Source organism: Spea bombifrons, chromosome 11 (assembly GCF_027358695.1).
Source record: "Spea bombifrons isolate aSpeBom1 chromosome 11, aSpeBom1.2.pri, whole genome shotgun sequence".
Taxonomy (NCBI): domain Eukaryota; kingdom Metazoa; phylum Chordata; class Amphibia; order Anura; family Pelobatidae; genus Spea; species Spea bombifrons.
In genome coordinates, this window is record NC_071097.1 from 11,789,533 (window position 1) to 11,807,807 (window position 18,275).

General features: G+C 39.5%; 1 protein-coding gene across 2 annotated transcripts in view; it reads right to left on the minus strand.

The window, feature by feature from the left end:
• Positions 1-1,997: 1,997 nt before the first annotated feature.
• PALD1 (phosphatase domain containing paladin 1) overlaps positions 1,998-18,275 on the minus strand; it is a 134,728-nt gene continuing 118,450 nt past the window's right edge. For both annotated transcript variants that reach the window (XM_053450661.1, XM_053450662.1), the window contains exons 19-20: positions 12,735-12,890; positions 1,998-2,785 (exon numbers count right to left, since the gene is read on the minus strand). In XM_053450661.1, coding sequence (XP_053306636.1) covers positions 2,636-2,785; positions 12,735-12,890 — 306 coding nt within the window. In that variant the 3' untranslated portion in view covers positions 1,998-2,635. The remainder of the gene's footprint in view (positions 2,786-12,734; positions 12,891-18,275) is intronic.

Consider the following 18,275-nt stretch of genomic DNA (forward strand, 5'->3'; position numbering starts at 1 on the left):
AGTCTGTAGTTTGCCAAGTCTGCTCTACTACCTTTTTGAGAAGCAGTACTACAATGCCTAACTTTCAACCCCCTGAGACTACTACTGTCACTAGTGACTGGTTAAGTCTGCTAATGGGTTTTGCCTGGACATAGAGAAGCACGCGTTTTAGATGTCTTCCGATTTCTCTTTTCTGAGTCCCTTTCCCTTCGTTTTCCTCTTTGTATTAAAAAATTATACTGCCATGTTGAGAAGACCAATGAGAAAGTTCATGTACTGTTATTAATTTGGCCAACTAGCATTATTGGACACTAATACTTTAAAACAACACCTTGTACAGCAGCAGAATGTGAAAAACATTCCTGGGTTCACTATAATATAGATCAATAGCATATCATAACATCTTTAAACATTATTTAATATATATGTTTTTTTTTATTTTTGTATGTTTATCTGGTGTATATACAGAATATAGATCACCCTTTGTAATATGTGACGATACAATAGTATTCTAAGGACCAAACAGGTGTTTGAAAGTATGTGTGTACGACCAGGTATAATGGCCTATCGCCACACCTTTTCCCACATAACCTATATTTCTGTATTAAACATTTCTCTTAAATTACAGTAAACGTATTCAGCCTAAAGCAATACGACACTTAAACATTTTATTGTTACTTAACAGACATCAGTGTAGGCAAAGGCTATAAGGCACTGTGCATATTTAAAGAATTAATAAGTTGCCATTCCTTCTTGTATGTGTATCCAGTAGCTCTATTAAATACAAAAGTAATGCCACTTTATATGCTTTTAGTAGACTTTGTACAGCATAATTCCGTCCGTTTCGCACATGAAGCTGGATATACAGACAAGTCAAAGAATTTACATTTTTAAAATTCCTAGAAAACACATACCAAAATTGAACATTTATTCAAACATGAATAAAAATGTTCTGACGTATTCCGTAATAGAATGCTTTGCTTGATCCAAACTAATTGTGAAGCTATTTTGTTTTCATATAGATTTTGTGCAATGTATTTTCTTAGTCTGTTTACAAAGACCTATGTATATATATCTGAAGTGAAAAAAGCTTAACAAAAGCTGTTAAATCCCCCCTTGGCCTTTAAAAAAAACTTATGTAAATTTGATAATCAGACAATATGGATTAGACAAGAATAAGCTTCTCTGTGGCAGTGGGGTCATTATCTTAACCTAGAACTAACATTAAACAATATGCCTCTATGGAAGTTACATCAACAATGTTTCAGGAGGACACAGAGCATTACTTCCAAGCCCAGTCCATATCTGAATTTAAGAATGTACTTTAAAAATAAATGGCACATGTGTCACAAATATCTTCAGGTGGTACAACTGTGTCCCTCTTGGTTTACATTTCTTCGGAAGTTGTCACCGTTATTTAATATAAAAAAGCATGTACTATACAAAAATACAATTACCTACATGTATTTAAAAATAATAAATTTTCCTAATTCCACTGCACTGTGATCTCGAATAGACTGTCCTCTTAACCTCATTTCCCAGAATTGTGGGGCCACCGTAGACACCGTAGGCTTTGTGACAAAGTGCTCCTCTTCCTCAGCTTCACCTCAAATGATCCTGAAGTGCATGCCAATACCGGACATTACAACATGAGGCACATCCCTATGCATTTTTTTCTCTAGAAATTCATAAATCAAGTTATTTAAATATTTATTATTTTACTTGGACTACCTAATATTAGTGGTATCTGGGTAGTAGTCATACGTGTGTGTATGTATATATATATTTATATCTTTATATAGATATAGATATATACACATACATACATTCTGGAACTAATGGACACACTAAACATTTCTGTACAATAAGCAAAAAATTAAAATAATAAAAACTCCCCCTACAAAACCTGTATTATAGTTCATTAAAAACTGTTTCTAGGTATGTATATATGTATATTAGTCCATCTTATTTTTCACAATACAGTCTATGCCAAACTATATTAGAAAACATTTGTTACATTTATGTTTTTTTCCTCATGAGCAAAGTTTCCAAACATATTAAAGAGTCAGGCTATTCCTGCTTCATGAAATAAGAATTACTTTCACACATTTGCAAATCACACTACAATACAAAGCAGACTAGGTAATATAACAAATCCTAGCCGCCTTACTGCCTTTCAGAATTTTTGGCCTACCCTTTCTAAACATGTTCAACCAAGATAAGTAAAAATATTAAATATACACTCTTTTACAAAGGTAAACGTGTCATTAAGGGATAAACTAAATAAAAGATTGATATAATAACCCAATCGTAGCAATGACTATGATGAATATAATTGCATTATTTAACCCTACAGTACACAGTTTTAACGTTGTAAAATAGAGGGTATGTAGCTCAATTGTGACATCAGATTTGGTGGAATGGAAAATGACGATATAACCCTGTTAGAAACTATACAATGCTTAACTGCCTACTCCAACCAAGTAACGAGTACTTTTCATGCATATTTATAGTGATTATAATAATTCCGCTAGGCATCTTCTGGGTGGTAGGTTTTTGTTTCCGTCCTGAATCCTTAAGGCAGTCTTCTCAAGCTCCAAAATGGCTCTCTGTTAAGTAAACTGGTCATCTTATTGGTCCATCGGTCATTTGTGTTCTAAATAAACTCTCCACGGAATGGCAGAGTGTTAGCGTTTTGCTGTTGCCAGCGATAACGCAGTCGGCACAAAGGCTGGTCTTCAGGGTTCTCAAATTCGCTAAATCCAAGCTGATTTAGTAGGTCATAAACTCCGGCTTTGGATGCCACCTGAAGATACAATGATAAGCATATTAAAGCAAACAACAAAAGACTCTAGCGTCATGTAACACTTTATCATCTGAAATATTTTAATTTACCAGTGATGCACTACATTGGCTAACTGGATTTTCAGAAAGTTTTGTACTTGTGAGTTTACAGGAGGAACAAATTAATGTTGATATTATACGTAGATAGTTGATCATATTAGGTATAGAAATTTTTAATCTCAACTCAACCCATATGGAAATAGTTTAGTGGTGGAACAGTGGTGGACTGATTCGAACAGTCTTTTTAGGATATTTATCTTAGGTTAAGGGAAGTATAGGGTTAAAACGGGTAGGGAACTAGCAGTCCTAGTGTTAGTAAAGAAACCTAATCCAATATTCTAATATGCAAAGAGGTAACGAACACTAAGTAGTTTTTTGTAAAACTATTAACTGAGCTCTTATTTGTAGCCAAAGCTGCCTTGAACTGCAGAAGAAAAATAAATCAGTGAAGTGTTTTACCGGCCACTTTCATAGAATGAGGAGCAGGAGTCTGCATGTTTGCATCCAACACATTCATCCTCAGTGTTATGAATGAGACGCCCTGTTCTAGATCTTGAGAAAGTAACAACTCCCATCTATAATCTTCATTGCTTCAGAAAAAAGTCCCACTTTAGACTTGAGGAGGCACCAGGAAGAGAGGGTGTGGAGGACTGGTTGGTTTACAGAAAGATTTTGGCAACTAGCCACATTAGAGTAATAGGTATCACTCCCCCTCTCAGCCATGCCTGTCTCTTCTCCTTGGTCAGTTCGCTTGCAACCATCTCTCTATTTCAGAGACTGTTACTTTCTCAATGAATGGTGTATTGGTTACACAAAGATTAACTCACTGCTTAGATTGTAACTCATTTAATACATAACTTCATGCATATATAAATTTGTTTTAATGCAATTCAGATATTACGGTTTTTATGTGTGGTCATGTTTACATTGCGGTAGCAATTTTAGGCAAAATATTGTTCTCTTCTTCCATTGTATAATATGAATACTAGATTACAAAATCCACTACTTTTTGTTCGGCCAAGAAAGTATTTAAGCTATTGTGGTGGGAAGCCCTGTACCCTGACTGGGTACTCCCGCCAAACGTTGCTTCCTCCTGCCAGGACACCAACAATTAACCCCTTCAGCGCCAGACAGAACCAGCGTTGTAGAGAGAAGGGGGGATGTCGCTGCACAGGAGCTGCGTTGGCACCGTGGCTAGCCGAAGATGAGCTGCACAGTGTGGTCCTGAAACGCACAATAAGTTATCATAGCAGCCCACCCCAAGCATCAGACAACAATCATGTCGAGGTGAAAACAGGACTCAGTTTATTTGGAAACACGGGGGTATTTAAACAGTACAAGGGGTAATTTACATACAATAGACACAACAAGCCGCGCAAAGTTCTCCATCAAGTCCTCCTTTGCACACAGCTCAGTATTTGCACTCAGCCCACCTCAGCCCAGCAGGGGGTCACTATTGTAGTCTGTGGGGAGGATGTTAAACACAGGCGTTTCCCTGACTTCTGCCTGAAACGTGCTGGTTATCAGATCCGGGTACACATACTGGCCACAGAGGTCTCTGCCCTGTAAGTCCTGACCCGATGGAGAGTAAAACACCCATAAACCCCCTTCCAGGAACCCCAAATCTGTCCAAGCTCCACAGTCTTTAGAGTCTCTTTTACGTTGAGAAACATACCAGGGCCGATAGTCTGTAGGAAGGAGGCTGGCACTCAGTCCCCTCCAGGAGCCCATGGCACGGAGGCTATTATTTAGATGTTTATTGAATAAGTTAAATCTTGGTACAGATTCTATTAATATGGTACCAGTGAAAATAGTCAACCACTAATCTATTATGCAATTGGGATTTATTCAGTGAACAGTGAGTTGTAGGGAAGATTGTGAAGGGACAAGGGGGCGTTTACCCCTCTCCCCACCTCTAGCTATTTTTCCATAGAGGAGGTGTGTTAAACGAAATATATTTAATGATCCTGTGTGTGGGAGTGTTTTCTTGGCACTCACTGGCTGTCCCTTTAATGAACATTATGAAGGCCCAACCACAGTTAGTGGTAAAAGGAAATGTTACGGATCAGTATAGTTTAATAATAAACTATTAGTATCTTTACATCATTGTCTAAAGAATGAACAGATTTAAGGACATGTCCTAACTAGCCTATTGTAATACAGACCTATGTACTTGTATGAGCAAAGGCCTATCGTCTGCAAAAAAGATACGAAAAAAGAAAAATATCAAGTATGTTGGTGGGGGTAATGGTTTATACATCATATGAAAAATGGAGAACCTGGTTGATTAGAATTGTCTTGGCACCCCTCGAGAAACAGCTAATGTTGTACTCTTCTTTACTTTAGACACATCTCAGCTAAATCAATGGGAAGTAGATAGCACCCTCGCTCCCACCACAAGTCTAGTGTAAAAGGGCATCCTGCATCAGACAACTCTATTTCCAGGGACATATAAAAGGACCGATCTTGACAAGTTTTCTATATTTTCATGTTTTTCATCATTTAACGATGTATTAAAAAATCTTAATTTCAATTATGTATTTTTGTTTTGTGGAAACTATAAATTATATTTTTTGTGACAGTTGTAAGGTAGCAAAAAATATATTAAGAAACCCATATCTTTTTACTAAGCTGTGTAATTCAGTTACAGCGTAATACTGTCAAATGGCATTTGATCCTTTGGATATTAAAGGAATGGATATCTTATTGCGTTAAGATGTGAGTTTATAAAACTGATGAATGCATTCTTTCACAGTTTTCAGACTATTTAAAAAACACTATTCTCAGTCATATTAGCATTCTCTTATTGTATGTTACTAAATGCCTACTTTACAACATATGCACGTGTACAAAAAAACATGCCTATCCTGCTAGGATATGACTTGACATATACAGCACGTACAAGTTAGCTCTTGCATTCCGCCTGGTGGAGCTTCAGAATTTTCTAAGAAACTTTTGAAGGGTTTGTTATATTTTGTACAGTTTGTGTTATCTTTGGCAGTGTGCTGCATATGCCACAATGTTTCCTTGTTGTCAGTGAAAGTGCAGAAGTTTATTAAGGGGGCGAGACTGATAGGAGTTCAGTTTAAAGACCTTCTTTCATGCAGAAACTACAAAATCTGCAGAGAGTAGTTTCCTGCAAGCCAAGCGTCTTTCCAAAATAAGGAATGTGTTAGACTAACAGCCCATAACATACAGTCCCACTTGGTAACCGTGGGAGAAATAAATGAGGCAGAATTGTTAGTAAATACAGAATGTTATACAATTTGACATGAATACTCCGATCCCATGTATCCAGATTTTTGGTAAATAGAAAATGACACTGCTGATCACAGAACATAATTAAAGATGGTGTAAATATGATGGTGAATACTGCTAATTAATATAGTTCTTTGTCAGTACGCAGTAGGAGTACCTATAAAATTCCTTCAGTTATATCTGGCTTGTTGAGGTTTAAACAAATACAATAGTTTTTTTTTATTTTCTGCCAGGTACCCATCTTACAGCTGGAGGTCCTGGTAACAGCACCTGGTCCTGTTGCCATTTTTTGTATTAACATCATATACCGTATAACACGTGCCCTCCCCAGGACCGGAAGTGAGGGAGACGTGGCAGTAAATCATGCAGCTCTAGGATTCATCGGCGTATAACACGCAGGTAGGGTTTCAGCTTCGTATTTTAGTTATACAAGTGTGTATTATACACCGATAAATAATGTTATAATGTATCATTGCAGCCATGTGTGTAGTTATGCCCCACGCCCCAGCAAATTCCCTTCATTCGAATAGTAGGCACCTTTCTGATTGACCCCTGTGCATGTTATGGTCTGGATTTATTAACCACTTTAAAGGAACACTTTCCAGTCCCCTTCAACACCCTCAATAGCTATTCATAATGACAATGAAATTATTCATATCCTGTATGTTTACCCATAATCACCTTGTCATATGCCAATACAAACTGGCATCTTTCTCTATTCTGGTGGTATGGTTCATTGGGAAATTTCTTTCCTAGAGCAGCATCTTTGGAGAAACAAAGTGGTTTACCATCTGTAGATGGCTCACAGTGTGAGGGAGGTGGCAATGACTGTCTACTTGGTTCAGTTATGCTGGTGTCAGCGCTGGGATCTGGTCTTCCTCTCCGCTCATCCCAATCCATACCACCACCTGGGATGAGGACCAAATCAGGTCACACGGAGCCTGAGGGCTGGCCTATCTTTGTTGGGGCCCAATCCTGCGCCTAAAGATTTTAATTGGGTTCTGTCCTTTTATATGTCAAGAAATACAAGAGGAAAGTATGCAAGCCCAAACAGCAGGCAGAGATAGAGGTACACAGAGCCTCATCCCCAGGTGCAGGCAGCGATAGAGGGATACGAGACATGAGAGACTAATCTCAAGCAGTGGGCAGAGGTATAGGGATTCACAGTGGAAGAGCTTCATCTGTAAATCGTGTTCATATTGGCATGTGGTTTGTTGGGAAACAATTTCCCCTGAGCAGCATCATTACTCAGGTGAACCAGAGCTGCTGCCCAGCTGTAGACAGCTCAGATGGCCAGGGAGCGTTCAGTCTATTTGTCCAACTCCTGAATTTTATGAGAAATGAGATCTGGAGAGGATTGTTTTTACCATTTTAGTCTCGTATTTGGGCTATATTACACAATATTTTATCTTCGGCCTTCCCTTTTACAGGGGATGACCTGTTCAAAGGAGCTTCATTGGTCAGTGTTACATTACTTGTCTATGAACAAAGGCCATAAGAAAGCAAATCAATAAGGGTTTGGCTATTCTTCACTCACAATCATAGAAGCAAGCAAATTAGAATTTTTTTTATCTCTGACATTCTAGACATCCCTTAATAATAAGAGTAATAAAAAGTACAAATAACATACAATTGCTCATGTTTACAAATGTATATAAAAAATGGACTTCATTTTAAGACACGTGGCCTCTACTCCTGCTTGAACCAGTCTGCATTGATTAAGCAGAATTGGCAGACGAGCTTTCATCTTCAGTGAGGAGATCAGCCATGCCACTACGAATTAGCAATGCAAAGTGAGATGGAGGGTCAGGGCTTTCCCACCACCCAAAATCTGCAAATCTCCAATATGGCTTCGGCAACATATTAAAGAAGAAAAGAAAACAGAACTCTGAGAAGGTTGATCCTGGTGCATGGTTTTCCCCATATATACTGTTTTGTGTACATTACGTACACATACAGAGATAAGATTCATATATACAACATATTACTTTAGACCTGCAAAATGAAAATGAACAAAAAAAAAAAAACATTTGCTGGAAAAACCTTAAAGCAGAATAACAATGTTTTGCTTCTATATTGTATGTTTAAATGTTAGTGGAACAAATTTTGGGCATTTTAATAGGCATTCTATGTTACACTCTGCTTAATTTTGGATTTATGTAATTTTTGTGATATTTAATAAATAACTATAATTGAATTTTCAGTCCTCTCTTATAATTGTCGTCACAACTTAATTTATTGAATGTGAGACCTATCCACATGTATAAAATTGAGATTTGGTAACTTATCACTTAGAGTGGAGAATAACCTCTTTTTACATGGGAGGAAAGATGTGAACCCATCACAGTTGGAGCCCAACGTGGGGCTCGAGAATTCAAGTTTTTTATATAACCCAGACTTTTTTTTTTTTTTTTTTTACCGCGTAAGAGAAGGTACTTTCAATATCATGGCTGTTCATTTTGCTGATATACAGCGATTAAATGTATTAAGCAAATCGCAACAAGGCAGAGATGTGTAAAATGATGAGGTTTTAGCACTTGAAATACAGTATGGTCCCTTGGGATCAGGAGCTAGATGCTGCTTAATTCATATATTGATGTTAGGACCAAATGGAGTTGCTTTTTAACTCCTACATTTGAGTCTGAGGATGCCGATTTTAATTCTGCTCGGTATACCATTGTTAATCTGGTTTATGATGGATGTCAGATCATTTTAGGAAGAGCCCCTATAATACCAAATAGTTTTCGCAGACATGGACCATATGTCCAGAGTGAGAGGTGGGGTACACCCCGTTCTGAATTATATTCACCAGTTAAGAGGCAGGAATTATCTCCACTGGTGGCTAATCCTCGGCTGGAGAGAGAACAGTTATTAAGAGAACTGAACCTTGTCACTGCCACTTTATAGCAGATACTAATTAGAGGAGCTTGGAATGTGTCTCAGCTTTTATTACAAACTACAGGAGCAATTCCCATGTCTAATATTAAGGCAGCTGTGGGTCAGGTTCCCTCAAATAATAAAGAGATTCCCCTATGGCTCAATGACAGAACACATGCATTAGCAATAACATCAACCTAATATCAACCTACCAATCAAGTATATCTTGACTGACTTTAAGACAAAATCATCCAACAGACTTATGACTTTATATGATGTTTGCATCATATAAACATGTGCAGTCTTCAAATGGTTACAATAGCCTTCATACACTGCCAGGTCCTATAACACAAGTCTGAGATATTGACCGGTTAAAATAATGGAATAAAAATACTCCGACAAATAATAAATACTAATATTAAGCAAACAAGTTGGTTTCCTTGTACTACTATAATCGAGAAAATGGCTATTAATGGCCTGGAAGCCATACGCTACAGAAATATTGCACGACATGTGTAAGGTTCACTTGGATTGATTGGTTACGTCATCAAACGAACAAATGTGTCTCAAACGTATTTATGCTTTGCAGAAGCACCTGCAGGGACATATATGTGGACCTTGTCAAGGTGAGTCTGTGATGGACAAGCAACCAGTGTGATTGCTCTGGAAAAAAATAGTATATCCCACTAAACACCAAAATGTACACAGTTTCAGTTTAAAGATTTATCATGTATTGTAAATATTAATGACTGTATTTTTCAGGTAACTACATAATGCTCAAGAATTGACACTGTCTGACCATTTTTTAATGCTTAAGTGAAAGAAATATGCCTGGAGAACCGGAAAGCCTATGCTTAGGAATTGGGTTCCTTCCTAAGTTATTTATTAAAGAATGCACGTAAATTCCACCTTCGTCTGTTCATAAGCAGCTGACCAAACTATGAAGACAGAGAGAACGCATCAACAAAAACAGAATGGGGCCAAACATTTTATAGTTCAGACAACAGGGAGACAAAAGAAGAACTAATAAGGATCTAAATTCTCCTGGAAGGAATGGTAAGGTAACTGTTCTGAGATCACGCAGCTGTAGGAGGGGTAGAGTGAGATGGAAGAGAAGTTAATGAAGGGGCTGTCAGTTAAATTGTATGTGTGATCTCAATACTGCTGTTTACATCAGACAACAGCTGTCTGTAAATGGGGAAATACTAGTGTTTACTGACAAAGTACAGACCCCCCCCACTATGAACACATACCAAGAGCCAGGAATCCCACTCTGATTTGGTTATCCAAACCAACAGAAGTCTTGCATTGTTTAAATTGAAGCCTTTTGAATGCCATAGTGACAGGACATAAATCTGCAAAGGTTTTAATATTTACAGCGCAGGGAGAGAATTTTACATGGGATCATGGCACAATTAATTACACATGTAAGGAAAAGTCATTTAAGTTGCCACGGGTAGTTTCACTGAAACTAAGAAAAAAAACACGCCACAAACTATAACCAAGGTTTTAAAACTTGTTATGGTATAAAATTAGAAATGAAATGGTTAATTGAATCTAATTTGGCAATTAGACTGTGTAATACCGTATTTGCTCGATTATAAGACGACCCCCCAAAATCTGATTATTAACTTAGGAAAAAAAGAAAAAGCCTGAATATAAGACGACCCCAAAGGAAAAAAGTTTTACCAGTAAATGTTAATTCATGTAAACTATTTTTTTTAATAAAAGCTATGATTGAGAAAAATATTTTTTTTGTTTTTATTTCTTGTATTTTCCAACCTGTCCCCCAGTTATGCACATCTGCCCCCAGGCTTGCCACTCCAATATGGCACTGTGGCCCATGATATGCCTTTTAACCCTCTATATGCCACTGTGCCCCATGGTATGCCTTTTGACCCCCTATGTGCCACTCTGCCTCCAGAAATGCTATACCCCTATATCCCATTCTGGCATTTAGGGGGTTAAAATGCATATTATGGGGCAGAGTGGCATATAGGGAGGTATAAGGCATTTCAGGAGGCAGAGTGGCATTAAGGGAGTTAAAAGGCATTGTATAGAGCACTCTGCCTCCAGAAATGCCTTATACCCCTATATGCCACTCTGGCATTTAGGGGGTTAAAAGGCATATTATGGGGCAGAGTGGCATATAGGGAGGTATAAGGCATTTCAGGAGGCAGAGTGCTCTATTAAATGCCCCCTTAACGCCACTCCAGAAATGCCCTATGCCCCCATTTAACACACACCCCCCCTATACCCCCATTTAACACACACACACACACACACACACACACACTCTCTCACCCCCCCTTCCCCCTCTCTCCCTTCTCAGCCCTCTCTTACCGGTGCGTCCAGCCGAGGCAGCGGGTTGACGTCGCCTTCCGCTGCAGCCGGAAGGAGGTGGAGTTGGCAGCGGGGGTTTGTATGCGTCCCTTGCATATGCTTTCCCCGGCTGTCAGAGATCAGAGTTCCCCGCACCGGTGCGGGGAACTCTGATCTCTGACAGACGGGGAAGGTCTACGCGACGGACGCAGACAACCCCCACTGCTAGCCACACCTACTTCCGGCTGCAGCGGACGTTGTCTACGCGGATCGCGTAGACATCAACCCGCTGCACCGGCAATACAGCAGGAAGCACCGGTAAGTGTGTGTATGATGGGGGGGGGGTGAGACAGGAGGATCCAGGTCCCCTGCAGCGGTGCGGGGGATCTGATTATTAGTCTCCTAATCAGACCTCTATTTGAGGTCTGATTAGAAGACGACCCCGATTAGAAGACGAGGGGTGTTTTTCAGAGCATTTGCTCTGAAAAAAACCTCGTCTTATAATCGAGCCAATACGGTATATTATCTACAGCGGGATAAAATCACTATGAGCTACTAACTGAAAACTGAGTAGACCTGACTTGTTAAGTGGAGAAGTATAACCAGCAACCCAGCTGGCTAAAATGCCTGATTTTACAGGAATAATATGCATAATTAAAAGAAAAGGAGGGGTGAAAAGGAGTAGTAGTTCTCTTGTAGAAATTACGTTTCTGGTAAGTTGTTTCTGGATGTCAGTATTTGGCCTTTTTTCCCTTTGTCCATCTTCATAAGTATTTTTGACTTCCTATATCTGAGGAGCCGAGGCTGCAGTCGGACATGCCTCCCTCTACTCGCTCCTTCTGCAGTTGTACGTGGTATTAAGAAAGTATCACAACCTCATGCTGACGAGTCCCATTAAGGACAAAACGGCTGTCGTCCTCAGCCTTTTGGCTAAGATCAAGTGAGTACCTGTGAGAGAGGTAAAGTTTGGTCCTCTGGTCTCAGGGATGGCGTCAGAGAGCCTGAGGTGTTATGGCGTCCCCTAGCATGGATCAGCTGGGGCACTCGGCACTGCGATGAGTGTGTGGGGGCACACTTTTTTTCACTATCACGTGTTGATAAGCACATTGTATTCACCTTGGATCCCCTCATGATGCACTTTTTTTATATACCGATTCTTAAATTGCCCCGACCATTGGCTCGTGTTCTTATAACATAAAACATAAAAATATATCATTGCGCTTTTAAATCTGTAAGAACCTTTATGTGGGCTTCCGAAGTATAATGTGCTTTAAATTGTCCTTGCGTTTTAATACCCAGAGGCATAGACTCCGTATTTTTGGTCAACAAATACCTGATCAACTGTAGTAGTGCTGTCCTGCCATGGCAAGCATTCGAGTACAACGGGTTTTTGTTCACCTATAAGGTTTCTCAGACAGTTTTCTGGGCTCTCATCATATAAAAATTGTACTCACTTCATACATCCAAGTGCTGAAAGGTCTTTGCCAAGTCTCCTTCTTCTCCAAATGCAGGTAGGCATTAAAAAGGATTAGGTAGATGTATCGCTCCAAGTACTGAAGGCTTCTTAGTTGGAGCATTTGCATTTCTTTGACATTTTTGGCTGTCTTAATCTGGGGGGGAAATAATAAACTCATTAGTAATGGATGGATAAAATGTGAGATTTTGTCACACACAATTATAAAGCACAAGTAGTAACCATTCAGTGACCAAAATCACATATAGAATGTACTGAAATATTTTAAGCATGGTATATCTGTTCACTATTCCTTATTTCAAGGAATCCATTGGAAAGTTTAAAATGGAATACAGTTTTGTTTAGAAAATCTGACCTATGATAATATATTAAATGTGTACATATCATATTAGTGTTTAAATCTTTATTACACCCTTCCTAGTAAACCAGACTGCTTTTGATTAAGCACTGGTGTGTGAAATCTTGCTGGTGGAGGATGCTGGTTGCTGCTGTCCAAGGACAGGAATAAAGTTTTTCTTGATTTTACTTTCTTGCAGTACTGGCTTCTGTTACACCTTTTAAGGATCTCTGCTGTTGGACACAGACTAGGGTGAGTCTGAAGACGCTGCAGCCCCCGGAAGAACATTTGGGAAGCATAAATAACGGCTAGTTATTGCTGTTATTGATTTCTTTTCTCATTAAACTATTATGATTGTGTAGCATGGAATTTGTGTTTCTAATTTTTTTAGGCTAATAATTTTATTTATACACCGATCAGCCATAACATTATGACCACCTGCCTAATATTGTGTAGGTCCCCCTTTTGCTGCCAAAACAGCCATGACCTGTCGAACCATAGACCTCTGAAGGTGCGCGGTAGTATCTGGCACCAAGACATTAGCAGCAGGTCCTTTAAGTTGTGAGGTGGGGTCTCTACGGATGCATCCTGGTGCCATGTGTTCTCCGGGTAAGCGATGCACACACACCTGGCCATCCACGTGACCTTTTGATAGGTACTGACCGCTGCAGACCAGGAACACTCACAAGAGCTGCAGTTTGGACATTCTCTGAGCCAGTTGTCTAGCCATCACAATTTGGCCCTTGTAAAAGTTGCTCAGATCCGTACACTTGCCGATTTTTCCTGCTTCTAACACTGATGTGTTAGGACAAAATGTTCACTTGCTGCCTAATATATCCCACCCACTGACAAGTTCCATGATAACAAGATTATCAGTGTTATTCACTTCACCTGTCAGTAGTCATAATGTTACGCCTGATCAGTGTTTATGTGTGGACTCTCCTGAGCGCAAGTCTACTTGGTAGGGCGGCTTGATCGCTCCATGAGAGTGATCGTGCAGCGTTAATCTCTTTAATGACGCAATCGCAGCATTTTAGGAGTTAAAGTCCTGTATCTTCAGGTAAAGAAAAAAAACACAAAAATTATGAATGAAAAACCGACATTTTATTTTTTAATATCGCAACCTTATAACTAATTAGTGACACTTTAGGTGACTGATTATTGATCAGTCTCACCGATTAATATCGGTGGCCAAAACCTATTACTTATAAGTGATTCATTTTTTTTTAGAAAAACATGTACAACTTTTATTATATTGTTGGAAAACAAATATAAGCTAATAGAAAGTGACAAAGAATATGTATGGATCTTTTCCATGCAGGTTCAATCTTTTTTTCCCCTCCATCCCCAACAGGTCAGTACTCTGTCAGTGGTCACATTGCATGGAAGCAGCACTGGAATATGATATGTTGACCAGAGGAAACTTTATAAAAATGTTTTTGCTAAAAACATCCTTTAACGTCTGGCTGCAACAAGAAATTTACTGAGCCAAAGTTTGCCTCATTCCATCTCCATGGGTGGAAAACCATCATGTTGAGAGGAAACATGGCAAAATGTTCCTAGTAAATTTTTTCCAATATTAATGTCACCTAATAAAATGGAGCATATGACATTTGGCTCAACTGGTCAATTTACTTCCGCCAATAAAATCAGTGTGTTTGTCCGTATTTCCCAAGGAAAGTGTTTGAGCTATCTGTGAATATTTGGTTCACAATTTGATGGATTCAGATAAAGCTGGTATCATCTTTAGAGAGCTGTTCTTTTAAGAGACTCTCTCTTAAACCCTAGGATCATGAAAAAATATGTAGAAGTGGTTACCAGCACCAAAAAATCAACAGATCCACAAGCCAGACTCCTCCGGGTCCCTTACTAACAAACAGACGGAGGCTCAGCACTTCAAGTTCTGAGGTGTTTTAATTACCACACACAAACAGCGGCAATGTTTCGACCTCTAGAGGTCTTTATCAAGCCATGCCACACCGACACCCAAACACACACACACCAGGACAGGCTTTGCCACACCGACACCCAAACACACACACACCAGGACAGGCTCTGCCACACAGACATCCGCACCAGCACAGGCTCTGCCGACACAAACATCAGGATAGGCTCTGCAACACCGACACCCACACACCAGGATAGGCTCTGCCACACCGACACCCAAACACACACGACAGGCCCTGCGACACCGACACCCAAACACACACACCAGGACAGGCTCTGACACCGACACCCACATCTGAACGGGCTAAGCTATGTATGCAGTATGGGGGATGTATATCTGACTAACTGGTTCCCTTCCATGAGTCTATACATCCCCCATACTGCAGGGCAGCATTTTATCTTGGCTGGTCAGCAATATGTAAAAAGTCATGTGTCCTGGAAAACATAGCTGATGTGGTCACCCTTGTGTTTTGCCCCCAGCTAGCCCCACATTGTATATTTATTCAGCCCCCCTTTAGTAGTGATATGTGATGCCATCAGCCAACACCCCCTTTTGAATTAATGCCCCCATTCCCTTGCATATTGCCCCCTTTTAGTATCATGTTGGCCATGACACCCAGATTGTAAGCAGGACCTGCCCAACACCCAGACTGGAAGCATAGGACTTGCTATACTAGCCTCAAACAGCCTGCCTGTGCCCCCCCCCTTACACATCCATGCTATAATACACATTCATTAATTTACTCATTCACTCATTCATATATTCATTTACAGACACTCATTCACATATTCATATACTTATTCACAGATACTCATTAATTCCCTCAATCATACATACTCGTTCACACACCCTCTCCCACCTCCTTACCTGAACTGCAGATCGCTCTGTGACGCTCGCAAACTTCCGCAAGGACCGGTGCTTCCCTCTGCCTTGCTCGCACTCTGAGCACTTCTCTTGTACCGCCCAGGGGAAGCAGGAACAGATCAGAGTCATGTGACGTAAATTCGAGTGACTCCGCTGGGTTCCTGCTTCCCCTGGGCGGATTCAAGAGACGTTGCTCGCACACACTGGTAAGCAGCAGGGCCCCTGCGAAAGCTATTCCGGACATGATTTGTTTGGGGACAGTGTCCTCAATCCGGGGACATCCGGTCACCCTATTTTAGAGACAATCTTAAATGGGTTTATAATCTTGTATTATTTTCTGTGTCAGTATGACTATCCGTTAAAGTCCATTTTGGCTAAATGACCACTTGATAAACTCTAGCAGAGAGTACTCAAGTTAAATGTTTATATGCAAAGAACCCAACTAGAGGCTGCATTTTTTTTTTGAGCACAGAGAAATATCAGGGGCATTGGTTCCACATACCAAAAAACCCTTACCCATCATAGTAATTGAATTACATAGTATAAAATTTCACAAGCGTACAGACAGGAATGTGAAATAGCCAGATTGATTATGGAAAGGTAATTTAATTCAATAATAAAAGAAGGATTTGTAAAATTGTTTGGATACTACCATTTTCATGTACATATTGCGTCAGTGGGTTTAAATCGTGGATATCAAGCTGAGCTATGAAAACATGGTCAACTGAGAAATGGAAATAAAAATACCTAACCAGCTAGCTAAACTAACAGGACATTGATCTTATAGTTGGGTGCAACGATCAAAAGGAGTGACCACACATATGCTTTTGCAGTTTGGAGACCTTTTATTTTATTTTTTTTGAGGTGAGACAATCCAATTAAAAAGGTTCATAAGCTGACTAGGTTCGTTATTCCACGGTACTCCACGCTATTTCTGTTTGCTTTTTCATCTATGCCCTGGAGTCGCCACTTGGGTCGATGACAGGAGGCGCCGGGGGTGGAGATGACACTTTCTCCTTGACACATATGTAGCACTTCATACTTGTTTTTTTTTTTTCTTGTTTTGTTTTATTGTTTTGATGTTTTATGCACCTACACGAATTGATATTTTGTATAGAGACTCTACTAAACTACCATTCCACAACTTTACATACTTGCTATGTCTCTAACCGCGTTTCTCTCTGTTCCTGGTATCTGTATGTTTTGTTGCAGGGCAACCTGCTGCACCTCAACCAGGACATTACATATATTGATATGTCTATTTTGAATGTATGCAGAATAGGTTGCGCATTTCCTAAGTGCGTTCTTCTCCTTTGTTTTTGATTCCTATTAACATGCACAGGGCCATTTAACAGTCAGCCTAGTATATGACATTGCCGCCTGAATCCCCACATATTGATCTGTTTTAAGCTCTTGGGTGAGCTTTTTCTGCTTATCAATTGAAGTCCCCACAGATTCCCTGTTGAATGTTTCTATAAGAAATATTCAGTAGTAAATTTGGCGATTCGTGCAAAGCCACGAAAAAAAGCCATACCCCACACGAAGCGAATGAAAACGAAGTAAAAAGCTAAACATTTTCATCCATTTTCATTCATTCTGAGGCCTTTCACTCAAACTCACTCTTAAAATGCTCTAAACGTTTTCTACCTTCTCTGCGGACCAAAACTGAGCTCCAGTGATCATCAATCAATAAAGGACAGCGGTTGCATTGCACCGCACCAAAACAAAGGTTTTAGATTTTAGAAAGGCTCATTTTTCTAAAATGAAAAGATATGTAGGTGAGTATTTGATGGCCTGCGTATCTTTACATGGAGTCCAGGATAAATGGACACATTTGAACATCTGGTTTTTTTTGGAAGCTAAAGCCCTAAATTCAGTACTTTCTCATAATAAAAACTTTTTTTAAAAAGTATTTTTTTTTACATTTTGCTTAAACTGGATGGTTCAAGCAAAATTTTTAAATGTTAGCACTTTTTTTTTTTTTAGCTATTTTTATTTTTTCCATGGTATTAATTATTTTTTTTATTATTTTACTATATTATCACATTGTGATTAGAAAGCTGGGCTCCATTGAGGCATTTCAGGGACACCACTGAAGATTAAGAAACGATTGTTGATCGCTTACTAAACTCTTTTTAAAAAAGCGCCCTGCCGCCATACGGTCTATGGTGGGCATGGACGCCCCCGGGAGGGGCCAGTCATGGCCCCTGATGCCGATCTCTGTGTTGCTGAATGCAACATTGGGCTGATGATGATCAGATCACTCCTGGCCAATAGGAGTGATCTGACAGGAATGAAGGCCATCTAAATGGAGGAGTCAACTAAAGTAATAAAAACACAAACTATTCATAAAAATAAAAATTGTAATACAT